The 13,917-nt window shown below is 38.8% G+C and overlaps 1 protein-coding gene across 7 annotated transcripts in view; it reads left to right on the forward strand.

Moving 5' to 3' along the window:
- LOC127623252 (xylosyl- and glucuronyltransferase LARGE2s) overlaps positions 1-1,985 on the forward strand; it is a 154,191-nt gene extending 152,206 nt beyond the window's left edge. For all 7 annotated transcript variants that reach the window (XM_052097611.1, XM_052097615.1, XM_052097612.1 and 4 more), the window contains one exon: positions 50-1,985. In XM_052097611.1, the coding sequence (XP_051953571.1) occupies positions 50-247 (198 nt within the window). In that variant the 3' untranslated portion in view covers positions 248-1,985. The remainder of the gene's footprint in view (positions 1-49) is intronic.
- The last annotated feature ends 11,932 nt before the right edge of the window (positions 1,986-13,917 follow it).

Consider the following 13,917-nt stretch of genomic DNA (forward strand, 5'->3'; position numbering starts at 1 on the left):
TTATTAGTGCTTCAATTAACTAATCGGTCAAATATTTCCTCTTTCACAGGAGTATGATCTCATTGTGTTACCAAATGCCTTCATGATCCACATGCCCCATGCACCAAGCTTTGACATTTCAAAGTTTCGCTCCAGTCCCAGTTATCGTTACTGCTTGACGACGCTGAAGGACGAGTTTCACCAAGATCTTTCTCGAAAGTATGGTTCTGCTGCTCTCAAGTACCTCACAGCACAGAGGAACATCTGAAATCTGTTACAAATGTACTTAAGTGCACAAGAGAATGGCTTGATCCAGTTCTTTGAGGTTCAAAACCAACATGCTGCTCTGCTACATGTAAGGTGTCTCGAGGTATGAACAAAGCTGCCCTGCTACTAACCCATTACTCTGCTGAATATAGACTGCAAAATCGGAGCTTTAATTCTTGTTTTGAGACAATTCATACAGCAGAGACTCAAACCAATGATATAAGCACCACACCCGTCTAAGACTGGATTGAAACATCAACCTGGGTGGTGAAAACTTGACCAAACATTTCAACTGCGTAAAAAAAAATACCCAGACAGAATACGTCATGGAACGTTTTGTGATGACTCACTTACTTTATATTCTAAAGATAATGGTCATGTTCAAGACCTTTTTTTTGACAATCAGGGCTTTTTTCTTCACTTCACAAAGATCTATGGCTGGTGGTCCATGGCGCTACATAGCTTTGAACCAGGCTATAACCATTCAGTGGAGTATTGACAGAGCAGAGAAGGACAAAAGATGAATGAGCTTTCCAAAGACTGTTCTGCTGGACTGAAGTGTTTGGGAGGCCAACAAGAGGAACATTTAAGCCTTATAATTTCCTTAATATTTAAAATATTTAAAGTATTTTACTTGTTTTTAAAGAAGATGAAAAAGTAATTATGAACAATATCCTACAGCATATGTATGATTTACAATATGAAAATCACTTTATTTTTAATTTAGAAACACTGATGTGAATTATGGTAAAAGAGGTAATTGAATGCTTGATAGGGGTGCAAAGAGTTATTTTGTGTGGTTTTGGGGTCCTGAATGTTAGAAAGATGCTTTGTATTCAATTAGGAATGATCAGTCTTCTGGATATGTGTAACTGCTGCATTTATAATGGTCACATAAAGAAATTCTGCTTATGCTTAAACATACATAAATATCCAACATCATAGCGTTTATGGTACCATGACACTTTCTTGCCCTGAATTCATATCTTGAACTTTATTGGATCATATTTATCACTTTTAAAGAGTTGCACTAGTTATGTTTACTCAAAAATATAATTATCAAGTGATAGTATATGATTATGTGTACATTTGCATTGAGATCAACACAAGGGACCATAAAGAAAGGGGGTATATATATTTCAAAAGGACTGAATATTTGTTATCAGTGAAAAAACAATCCACTATTGTTTGGTTTTATGGGCCTGGCAAACAATATACAATTTTATGTAAAAGTGTATGTAATATCTTGGTCAGCCCTTCTAGCCAAATTTATCAAAAGTTAAATTGAGCATCAGTTACTTGACAGGATGTATTTGTAAAAATTAGACATTGGTGTCATAATGTAATTCCCAACATGTCCAGTCTTTATATAGTAACACTCCTCCAGGTCATACTGAGTTCACCCTTATACCATTTTTGCTCATCAGACTGTGCAGATTTACGGTAAATACCCGTGCCTTTGCTATGTCGCGAAAACTGGATATTGATTGTACTACTGTACGCATCAGCGGGGCCTGCAAGAATACAGGTACTCTATTTATTATTGTTGACTTAAATCAATCATATTTTTCTATGCAGGGGACAAAGTGCTTTAAATAAATTCTCCCTGTTTTTATACTTTGTCAGTTAATGTGCTTATTTTACAAGGCTAGATGATTCAAACTGATTCCAGTGGTGATTCATAGTTCATAAAATGGTCTAATTTCAGGTTTTGGGTTGATGAGAAAAAAATAAACAAATATAAACCTATCCTTTTTTATTTTCTCTACACTAATATCACAATGAAATGTGATAAAAGTATAGATTACCCAAAAAAATGTATTCTGTATTTATTTACAAAAGTAGATTTTTAAAGAATCTTCATGCAGCTCTTTTCCATACAATAACAGTTCAGAGTGACTATGTATGTCAAGCTCCAAAAAGGACAACAACAACAAAAAAGTAATTTCCAAAGCCATATGACAGTTTGTGAAATAGAGAAAATTGTTTTTGTGATATTTCACTGATAATCTTCCCCCCTGCCAAAGCACTGAAATCTCTTTTGCTTCTGCTTTCATGTTCCAAAAAAGGTGCATTGACACCAATCACCATTGGTTCTTGTGTTCTGTACTGGTTTGGCATGACATAAGGTAAATTTATAATTTTTTGGTGAACTATTCCTTTGATGTGAGTGACAGCAATCATTCCTTTGAATCAAAATAAGAAAATATGAAGGATAACAGTGATTTATAACAGAAATAGTTACATCAGGAGTACATGAAATTTAATTGTCCACTGAATAACAGAAATTTATAACAGAAATATTGCTTGCGATTTTAATAGCGGACTTCTGATTCTCTTTTCCCTAAGAGGGAAGAAAAATAGCTTTCCTTTAGGTATCAAAAGACTCAGTGTCCATTATGTAAAGAGATGCCGCTGTGCTAATTTCCCAAAAGCTTATTTTTAAAGCAAACCTATCAGTGATTATAAGCATTCAATAGACTGCAGATATTACAGTCAGGGTTTGGGTGTAATGAAATACATGTAACAGGATTACTTTTTTAAAATACAAAATATAAGTAACTTTATTCCACTACAGTTACAATTTAAATAATTGGTAATTAGAATACAGTTACATTCAAAAAGTATTTTGATTACTGAAGAGATTACTTTGCATTTTTTGTCATTTTTTCATTTAATATTTAGTCCATTCAGATGGAAAACATTTATAAATATAAATGATGTAATCCAGCGGTGAAACACTTTCTTATGATGTGTTACAATAATACGAGCAGACAGAGAAGTACGTTTGAAGTAAGTTTGGACAGAAGAAATAAAAATAAACCTTGTGTTAATTGTCAGCTTTACGCTAAGCTAAAATGCTATTTCTAGCCATTTTACATACACATGTTCCCAGGCATGATCATATTTTATATGAACAATTCACGTTGGCTCATAATTTATTTTTTTCTAGTTAGACCTTTGATATTAAGGCAAAAATCATATTCTTGATAATTTTTTATAGTTTTCCTCTAAAATATAAAAAAATTCTTATAACAAGATCAATTTGATTTATCTTGTTTTAGAAGCAACACTGCATAAGATATTTTGATTTTCAGAGAATGTGTTTTTAACATGTGTATTTTATCTTACTGTACTGGCAGGGTTTTTATAATCAAAACAAGTGAATAAATCTACCAGTGCTGAAGAAGTAATCCAGAGTATTTAGATTACGTTACTGACCTTGAGTAATATAATGGAATACATTACAAATTACATTTTACAGCATGTATTCTGTAATCTGTAGTGGAATACATTACAAAAGTAACCCTCTCAACCCTGATTACAGTACATACATTATGCTATTAATGATGACAGCAAATAACATGTGCTAATCCAGCTGAGTTCATTCCGGCAATTGCAAGAGAGCATGGTAACCGGAGCCTTGTGCACGAGTGGAGGACTGTTTCCTGCACTGTGTGGGCTAATGCATGTGTAATTGCCTGAAGTGGCTCTTTATTACATCAGAATCCAATGCACATACTGAAAGAGTTTCAAGCTGCTTTCTCAGCATTCATTCACTCTACCAAGCAGCACATTCCAGGAAAGGGCATGGAGGGAAACTAGGTTCACAGTGTGAGCGGTGAAGCTCAAGATGTCCCCGCGACACAATCTAGAAAATTGACTTACATCAGTAAATATGGTCAAGCTTGAATAATTCATTAGATACAATAGACAATGGCACATAGATGCTGCTTCTTGTGGATTTCAAGGCAAAAGTGCCATCCAAATCTGTTTTAACTATCGTATTTAATAACATGCTTTTGAGACTCGGTCTCAGATCAAGGACAGCCTATAGTTCATTCTTGAATGGTGCCCTGGGCCTAATCTAATCTGATTTGCTAACAATACACAACTTTCAGAAGTAAGGACACAAAAGATTTTTATCAGTCTATATTGAAACATAATTTTGTTAACCATGTACCCATTTAATTCAATAAAGTGCTTTTGAGAAAGAACTTATCACTGGATTTGCAAATGCTTGAAGGTTAGTGCCATTTAACGTTTTGTTTGAGGAACTAGTAAACTAAGTTAACAATCCATGAACTGAACTGAATATTTCATGTCAAATCTTTTCGGAGTTTGTTGGCTGTAAAATAATCAGTACCTATTTCTTTTTGTAAGTGTTCTGACACCTTGTCGGTTATGTTTATGGTGGTGACAGGATCCTGACACTCATGTTCTGTGATTTTGTGTTAGTGCACGATGTTGGTGTTTCGTTTCTTGCTGTGCGCTCTTCTGTCCAGTCGGTGTTTACATTTTCGGAGCATGATATCTGGATCCTGACTCTTCGGACTGAGTCGGGATCTGGATACTTGTGCTCCATGTCTTGTTTTTGTGAGTGCATGACCTTAGGATTGGTTCTTTTGCCATGCGCTCCTCTGTCTTGTCTTTTATGATTTGCTTGAGCACATGGTCAGGTGATGGTTTTCTAGGCTATGTCCTCTACCGTCTTGTCATCGTGTTTGGTGTGAACACATGGCTCCGTGACAAGCCCGGCCACCAGGCGCTCGCCGACGAGCGGGCCTGGCTCCAGGCGGGGGCCCCGGGCTTCCTCCGGGCAGGGTAACTCCTCCTCTTGCCGTTTTTTCCATGGAGTCTGTAACAGCCATAATTTGAATAATTAAAATGTAACACTAAAGGTATAAACATTTGAGTAGATATTTAAATTAGTTTAGGTTTATGTTATCTATGTACATTTGTCAAGCACCCCCCTCTGTTTATTGTATAATGGTTTGCTCCGTTTTTGTATTGGACTGTCTTAACGCCTTTAAGATTGGGCATTTCCTCCTTGATTGGCACGTTTCCTTAAGAACAAAAGAATGACAGAGTTTTTGACCGGAGTTTCTGTTTGTTTCTGTTAATTGTGCAAGAATTTTCAGTAAATGATTGAAACTTGAAAGAAGACCCGAGCCAGTTCTTTGCCCGAGAGAGAAACGAGACAGTAATGAAGGATTATTGCTACTACAGAGTCTTTGTGAACCATTCTTAATCTGGCCCCCTCACCTGAGACCACTTTTCCTTTTGGAGACCCTACCAGGAGCACCTGGCTCCAGACAACTCAGCCCTCAGGATCATAATGTTCATTTATAAAGAAAATATATTTTTAATTCACAGTGGATTAACTAATGTTAACAAATACTATTTTGTAATTTAAATAATTTATTAGCCTCTGCTGAAATTAACATTAACCAATTGATAAATGCTGTAAAAGGAATGTTAGTTTTTAGTTCATGTTAACTAATGTTTAAACTAATGTTAACAAATGGAACCTAAAAGTGTTACCTAACTGTTGCAGAGACTTTTCACGTTGCTTTATTATTGAGGAATAATTTATTTGTTATTGAGCTGCTCCTAAATGCTAAATACTGTAAAAACAAAGTGGTTGGTCACTTTACAGATACGTCATATCTTTGTGGTCAGAATTAACTGCATTGTGGACCAGTCAAAGTTTAAAAGTTGCTGTATTCAAAGGTCTGGCTCTACAAGACCATTTTCTTGCATTACTAAGAAATACATTTTTCCTAAAACCTCCTATACATTGCTATAGAAATGCAATCATTTGAATGCACTTGTTTGCACCTAAATGTAAAATGAATTTTTTAAGAAAAATGATTAGAAATCATTACTTAAGCTCATGTTTTCTCCATTTCATGTCACTGTCACAACTGGCAAACCAAGTGAGCAATTTCTCATTAGTAACTGCTAAAACATAATTTTTTCTCTGTCTTTCACCTTCATAATGAAAATGTACATTTCCATGGCAATTTTGCGTAATGAATCCAGACCACAATCTCTTGCAATTCCATCATCATTATGACAAATTGTTTGGGTTTAATGTAATAGATTAAAACAGATTGCGAGAATCAGAGAGAAAGATCAGAGAGGACATTTCTCATTAATGATATCACCACCTGAATCGATCACATTCTGTTGTAGGATAAAAAAAAAATAATAATTCAGAAGCACATTGGTCCCTCACGGATCAATCTCAATAGCATATTGCACCTTTTATAGTCTCATAAGTCAATGACGGGAATCAAAACTTGACATTTATCTGACGCCAGCCTCCAAATATCTCAAATCAACTTCAGTTATGGCTGCTCAATATCACGTCCTTGTATTGTTCAACAGGAGTTCATGATATGCACGATTCTGTTTGTACTTAGTCATATGTTTAATACAGGTAGTAAATATGGCTCTATAGATCAGTATCATGCAGATGTCATTGCTGGGTTAGTAGAGCCTGCTAAAGTCAAAGGGTCGATTTTTGTATTTAGTTTTTTACATATTTTTTTTTTATAAAATGAAAGGTCCTGGTCCTGGATGAGCATAATCAGTATAGCATTCCAGCCTTGCTAAAAACATATATTATAGTAACAACAAAAACAAAAAAATATTGATCTAAAGGTGTTACAGGTCTGTTCTGACAGGGTTGCAGAGATTAGGGAAAAATCTAAATGACAACTGACTACATAATAACGCATAGCAAAATAAATAGGCTTTTTTTCATTTGGTAAAAATTATCCAAATCATACAGATTCAAACATTAAAAGGTGGCATGACTTGCATAGTTTTGTTCATGGTTTTGAAAATGAGGGCAAGTTAAAAGAACATATGACCCAAACTACATTATTAAAACAGGATTGAGGATAAACATGGTTCACGGTCTGTCGCTCACTTCGACGTTGTGTCGAAGAAGCGACACTAGGGGTCTCTCTTGAGCGCCGAATATACCTCTGATCTATTAAAAAAGGCCAATTGAGAAGTTGGTAGACAGAATTTGCATGTTCCGCCCCCGGACATACGGGTATAAAGGCGGGAAATACGTCTGTTTCATTCAGAAATTTTCTTCGGAGCCGATGGTCGTGTATGCAGCAAGATGCGATTCACAAAAACCTGTTCCTCTTACCTCTGGTGATCTGCTGTTGGATCTACGGTGCACTTCAGCGACTTTCTCCTTCTCTGCACGGCAGTGCAGTTTGCCCCTGGGTGCTTCAACAGTGCAAACTAAAAGAGTTTATAAAAGAGTGATTTTCTCTAAAAGAGTATTTTCCTGTAAAAGAGCAAAACACAGCAGCATTGAACGTCCTTTTTAAGACGCGTCCTTATAAAGATGCCTTTCCGCCCCTGTGTAGTTCCTGGATGCGGTAGAGTGCTCTCCGCTTCAGACGGCCACAGTCTCGTGTGTCTGGGCTGCAATCACACCGAGTCAGCATTTGTGGATGGTTCATGTTCTCACTGCGAGAACATGACCATGGCAACGTTGGGGTCGCGGCTTTACTTCAACTGAAGGAACGCCACTCCAGCCGCCCCCCACGTCGCTCCTTCTTCCCACGGGATTGAGGACGACGCGGCTGGCGATGTCAGCACGCCTCACCAATGAGCGTACGCAGTCAGTGCTGGAATGCCTCGCCGCCTTCAGGCCAGGAACTGCGGCCCCTTTAAAACTTTTCCAGAGGCTCCTGAGGGCATATGGCGTCCTCAATGGTGGTCGCGCCACTGGGGTTGATGCATATGAGACCGCTTCAGCACCAGACTTGAGTACCGAGACAAGCATGTCGCCGCGGAAAGCACCGTGTGATGGTCACCCCCGCCTGCCGGCAAACATTCAAACCCTGGACAGACCTCTGCTTTCTGCGGGCAGGAGTCCCCTTGCAGCAGGTGTCCCGACACGTCCTGGTCATGGCTGATGCCTCCAAATTGGGTTGGGGCGCTGTGTGCAACGGGCACGCAGCAGCGCGCCATTGGAAAGGGGCCCCGCTGCGCTGGCACATCAACTGCCTAGAGTTGTTGACTGTATTTTTTGCCCTGCGGTGGTTTCTCCCGCTGGTTCAGGGCAAACACGTCTTGATCAGATCAGACAGCACCACCGCGGTAGCGTACATAAATCGCCAAGGCGGCGTGCGCTCTCGCCACATGTCACAACTCACCCGTCGTCTCCTCCTTTGGAGCCAGCAGCCACTCATATCCCTGGCAACCTCAATGTGGTGGCGGACGCGCTATCACGACAACGCTAGTGAGCGACAGACGGGGAACCATGTTTATCCTCAATCCTGTTTTAATAATGTAGTTTGGGTCATATGTTCTTTTAACTTGCCCTCATTTTCAAAACCATGAACAAAATTATGCAAGTCATGCCACCTTTTAATGTTTGAATCTGTATGATTTGGATAATTTTTACCAAGTGAAAAAACTCCGCAATTCAGCGGAGGAATTCACCGACCCAATCCACTGCGGGTACTCAGATCTACCCTATACTGGAATAGGTGCTCCACAGGTCAGGGCTCCTACGTGGATTTAAATTGGACACTTAGACGTTTTTGTTGACCATAATGTATTTTGTGTGGTGAAATATTGGCTGCAGAGACCATGGCACCAACAAAATTTCAAGATATGTAGGGTTTTATTTTTTTAAGGTTTCAGTCACCATTCACTTTCCATTTGTGTTTCACAGAAGACAGAAAATCACACGTATTTGGAAAAACACGAGGATGAATAAATGATGACAGAAATGTAATTGATGAGTGAACTAAACCTTTAAGCTGTGACAATTTTCACAATATAGCACAGCCTCTTGTATTTTTTTTTTTAAATTGTTTTAGGAATGTTCAGTCACCCAAGATCATGATATCTCACCGTGACATTTCTGATGATTAAATTGTTACTGTTTACCCAATACTAGCCTTGAAATCAAGAGAGACAATCAAAGAGTACTTTTTACTTTTCAAAGATTTCCCCCAGGAAGTCCGAGCAAGCTGTCAAAACAGATGCAGAAGTTGAAACAGGCCAGCAAACAGCAGGGGTGAGATGTTACTGGGAGTTTCTTATGAAGCACGATTTTAGTTTCATCATTAAAGACTGTAAAATGAAGTTTATTTCTAAAAAAAATAACTCCAGGAGAATACAAACTAATCACGTTTTCTGCATAAGAGTCAACACACTATAAATGGAAAAAAATATATATTAAGTTATTATTAACTCACCCTCATACCATCCCAGTTGAGTATGACTTTCTTTCTTCTGCATAGCACAAATTAAGATTTTTAGAAGAATATTTCAGCTCTGTTGGTCCTGTCAATGCAAGTGAATTGTGGCCAGAACTCTTAAGGTCCAAATATCACACAAAGGCATGATTAAAGTCATCCATAAGACTTCAGTGGTTAAATCCACGTCTTCTGAAGTGATCTAGTTGGTTTTGGGTGAGAACAGAACAAAATGTCTCTCCTTTTTTACTGTACACCTTGCCATTGAAATTTCTAGGCACGACCTTTATTTCAGCATGATTACACTTTCTAGTGCTTGATGCATGTGCAGATGGTGCTATAGCAAGTGTAATTAAACTGTGCGGAGTGCTGGTACGTGCTCATTGCCAACCTGGATAAAAAAAAAATTATAATATTTTATATAAAGAACGTTGTCTTACTCTTAATGATTTTAGTTTGTTTTACTCAATATTTGCTAAAAATATATTATTTTTAAAAAACAATTTGTTTCTAGAGTAGCAAAGTCACTATATAAACTCAATATCTCACTGGAAACAAATATAAAATGTCAATAAAATAATTGTATCAAATGGCTGTGAAGAAAGCGGGGAAGGCTGTCATCAAGGGGCTGGGTCAAGTGCAGGTGGAACTATCACCATCTTTGCTGCCTAATAGGGGTGTAACTGTATGATAACCGTCACAAAAATTACCACGGTATTACAGTTTCACATGTATTTAGGTGTGTTTTTAGAGTATGAAGAGACTAGGGGCTTAGCCCAGACACAGACCCACCGCACCCCAAGCACGAAATACTGCTAAATGACTTACTGACAAATTGCTTGTTTTGGAAAAACACTTTATTCTATTTCAGTAACAAGTCCTGTATCTACCCTTTTCTGTTAATGCACACCATAATCTTTGCCTTTCATAGTGTCTACATCATATTTTACTAATTGTTGTCTGTCTCTGTGTCTTTCCTGCTGTCTCCATCTATTTGTTGTCTTTGTCTCTCTTACCTTGTGTTTCCATCATATTGTACTATTTGTTGTCTTCGTGTTTTTCCTGGTCTCAATCGAGTATTCAAGCCAGTCAAAGATTTCAAACCACTTGTGATAAAAGGCCCTTTTAGCAATCCAAAACATTCAAGGGTATATTGAGGTATAGCTTTAGTTGTTTAGGGCCTGTGTCCGGGTCGCCTATATCAGTAATGGTCCGACCAGTTGCCCCTGCCTGCTGCTGCTCTAGGTCTTTAATTGGCCTGCTGTTCTCATCTGCCCTCACTCACGTCTCATATGCAAAGTAATGATGCAACATGTCAGTACTATACTGTATACTGATAGAATAATTTATTCTGCTGCTTCTTCTTTAAATTAAAGTTAAATGCAGAGCCTAGGAACAAACGAAAATGTTTATGCTTTTGCATATTCAGAAAATATTATTTTAGTAATAACTTTGTCGAATATAAAAATACAATCCTGCTGGTACCTGACTTTTCCTAAAAGTGTCTGTACTTTCTTTTAAAATGTGTTTATATAAATAACACAAAAGACAAAGAAAATAATGATCAGCTATACCTATAAACTACCATACGACACGGTCATATGGACCGCATGGGACTTCTAATGTTAATCTTTCAAGGTGTTTATCGCTAATTCGCCTCCCAGATGCCCCTAATGTTTTTCCTCTGAAGTTTTGTTAAAATGGGGAGAGTATTGAGACAATTCATTGAAATTAGTCAGCTTAATGTCATTTTAATTTCACAAATAAATGCAATCAGAAGAGGAGGAATTGCAATCAAAAGGGTACTGTTGCGCTTCTAATAAGACTGTAATATTGGTTCTGATGTTGCACCTATCGCAGTTTGGCACCAGTTCCGACCCGAAAGCGGATCGTCATGGCCCTGTTCAAGCTGGCAACCTGCACAGAGCATTAGGGGAAACTTTTGGTCTTAATATAAGGATCATCCATCGATGTGTATATGCTGTGTGCACAGCTATTAAAGAAACATTGATGCGGTATAATATCAGGGTTTACATATGATACATTCCTGATATTCAATAGGCTATTTTGAACAATCATCTAATCTAAAACATCGCCATCACAACTGCCTTATGTCCTGCATATTTCTCCAGCAACTTTCAACGACCAACTGAAATTGATTATCATCTAAAATTTATTTTAGCGTCATAATGCAATTTACATTTTCTGAAGAAGCTCAGCGGATGCGTTCCGGGGAAAAGAGGGTTAGATTTCAAATATTTAAACATTTTGAAATGTTCAAAAGCTTGTTTTCTGAAAGTGAACTCAGCATTGGCCAAATAGTTCTGATAGTTTATAGTCTTGAAAAATAGTCTAGAACATTCTGAGAATGTCATTTAGCCGACTTTATTCATCTACAGAACAGGGTAAAGCTAATATATGTTTGTATAAAGAAAAGGCATATATAGGTCTAAATATATATTATTGTTTTATTATTTTCATGTGGTAATTTATTTAATTTAATACAGGGAATTTTGCTGGCATTTTTTCAAAAGTAAGATAAATAATAATTTTATAGAATTTGATTATATGAGTTTACATTCCCCCCAGCGCTAATGTTAAGGAAGCGCTCTGTGAACTGTATGGGGCTATGAGCAAACTGCAGAACGCTCACCCTGACGGACTGTTTATTGTCGCCGGAGATTTCAACCATGCAAATCTCAAGACAGTGCTCCCTAAATTCCATCAGTATGTGGACTTTGCAACGAGGGGGGCGAACACGCTTGTTTACACAAACATCCCAGGCGCGTACCGGGCGGAGCCCCGCAGCCACTTCGGCTACTCAGACCACATCTCTGTTATGCTAATTCCAGCATACAAACCGCTCGTCAGACACACAAGTCAGACACTCCAAAAGCAGGTGAAAACCTGGCCAGCAGGAGCCATCTCTGCTCTTCAGGACTGTTTTGAGTGTACTGACTGGCACATGTTCAGGAAGGCTGCAACATTTGGCGACTCTACCAACTTGGAGGAATACACAACATCAGTGACCAGCTACATCAGCAAGTGCATTGATGATGTCACCTTCTCCAAGATCATCACCACACGCTCCAACCAGAAGCCGTGGATGACTGCGGAGGTGCGTGCACTGATGAGGACCTGAGACTCCGCCTTCAGAGCAGGTCGACAAGGCTGCCCTAAGAACAGCGAGGGCCAAACTGCCTCGGGCCATCAGAGAGGCAAAGTACGCACACGCCCAGAGAATCCACAGTCACTTCCAGGACAGCGACGATACGCGGAGCATGTGGCAGGGCATCCAAGCCATCACAAACTACAGGAAAACATAATTTGCCTGTGACAAAGATGCCTCCCTTCCAGATGTGCTGAATGACTTCTACGCTAAGTTTGAAGCACAGAACGACGTGGTGTCGAGGAAGACCACCCCTCCTGTCCACGACCAGGTGCTCTGTCTTACCACGGCGGATGTGAGGAAAACTCTACGTAGAGTCAACCCACGGAAGGCTGCTGGACCAGACAACATTCCTGGCAGAGTGCTCAGAGGATGTGCAGACCAGCAGGCAGATGTTCTTACCGACATCTTCAACATCTCTCTGAGCAGCGCCGTCGTTCCAACATTCTTCAAGGCCACCACCATCGTCCCCGTGCCAAAGAAGTCTTCAGTGTCCTGCCTCAACGACTACCATCCTGTCGCACTCACACCCATCATCATGAAGTGCTTCAAGAGGCTCGTCATGAGGCACATTAAGAAACTGTCATCTTTTTGCACTACTGTGTACTGGTCGTGCTGCACCGTCTCTCACTGTGCCTATTGTCCTGTTAATTTTTAGTAATTTATTGTACTGTTCCGTACTTTTTGCACACGTTTGCACGTGCACTTTATGTAGGTATGTTATTTAGTCTGTGTAGTCTCATGTGGTTCTGTGTTTGACCTATGTTGTTTTATGTAGCACCATGGTCCTGGAGGAACGTTGTCTCTTTTCACTGTGTACTGTACTAACTGTATATGGTTGAACGACAATAAAAACCACTTGACTTGACTTATTTTTAGTTTGGACTAATTCCATGACTGTCGTGTATTATTCTGAATGGTGTGTAAAAGCAACTTTTATAAATTAACAGATGACTACCGCAATTAAATTATGCAATTATATAAAGTTCTATCTAAGTGGTTTACATAGTGTTAGTAGCTTAATTGAGTTGTTTCGTGTTCTCCCAAAGAAATGCTTACTTAACCTTTGTTATGCTGAGCCCTAAGGTTAGCTAGCTAGCAAATACAAACCTGCACAAACCTGTAGCCACTAACTCTGTCACTGCTGCTACACTTTGAGTTTCTGGCATCCTATCAAATTCATAATAAATAAAATAAAAATAAATTGATCAATTGTCACACATTATACATACATTTCTGCATATACATGGTGAAATTATTTATTTTTCACATATCCCAGCTAAGCTGGGGTCAGAGTGCAGGGTCAGCCATGATACAGCAACCCTGGAGCAGATCGGTTCAAGGGTCTTGCTCAAGGGCCCAACAGTGGTGTCTTGGTGGTGTTGAGGCTTGAACCCCTGACCTTCTGGTCAGTAACCCAGAGCCTTAACCACTGAGCCACCACTGCCCATCCACTACTTGTTTCTTTCTAAAGAA

Source organism: Xyrauchen texanus, chromosome 29, assembly GCF_025860055.1.
Source record: "Xyrauchen texanus isolate HMW12.3.18 chromosome 29, RBS_HiC_50CHRs, whole genome shotgun sequence".
Classification (NCBI taxonomy): domain Eukaryota; kingdom Metazoa; phylum Chordata; class Actinopteri; order Cypriniformes; family Catostomidae; genus Xyrauchen; species Xyrauchen texanus.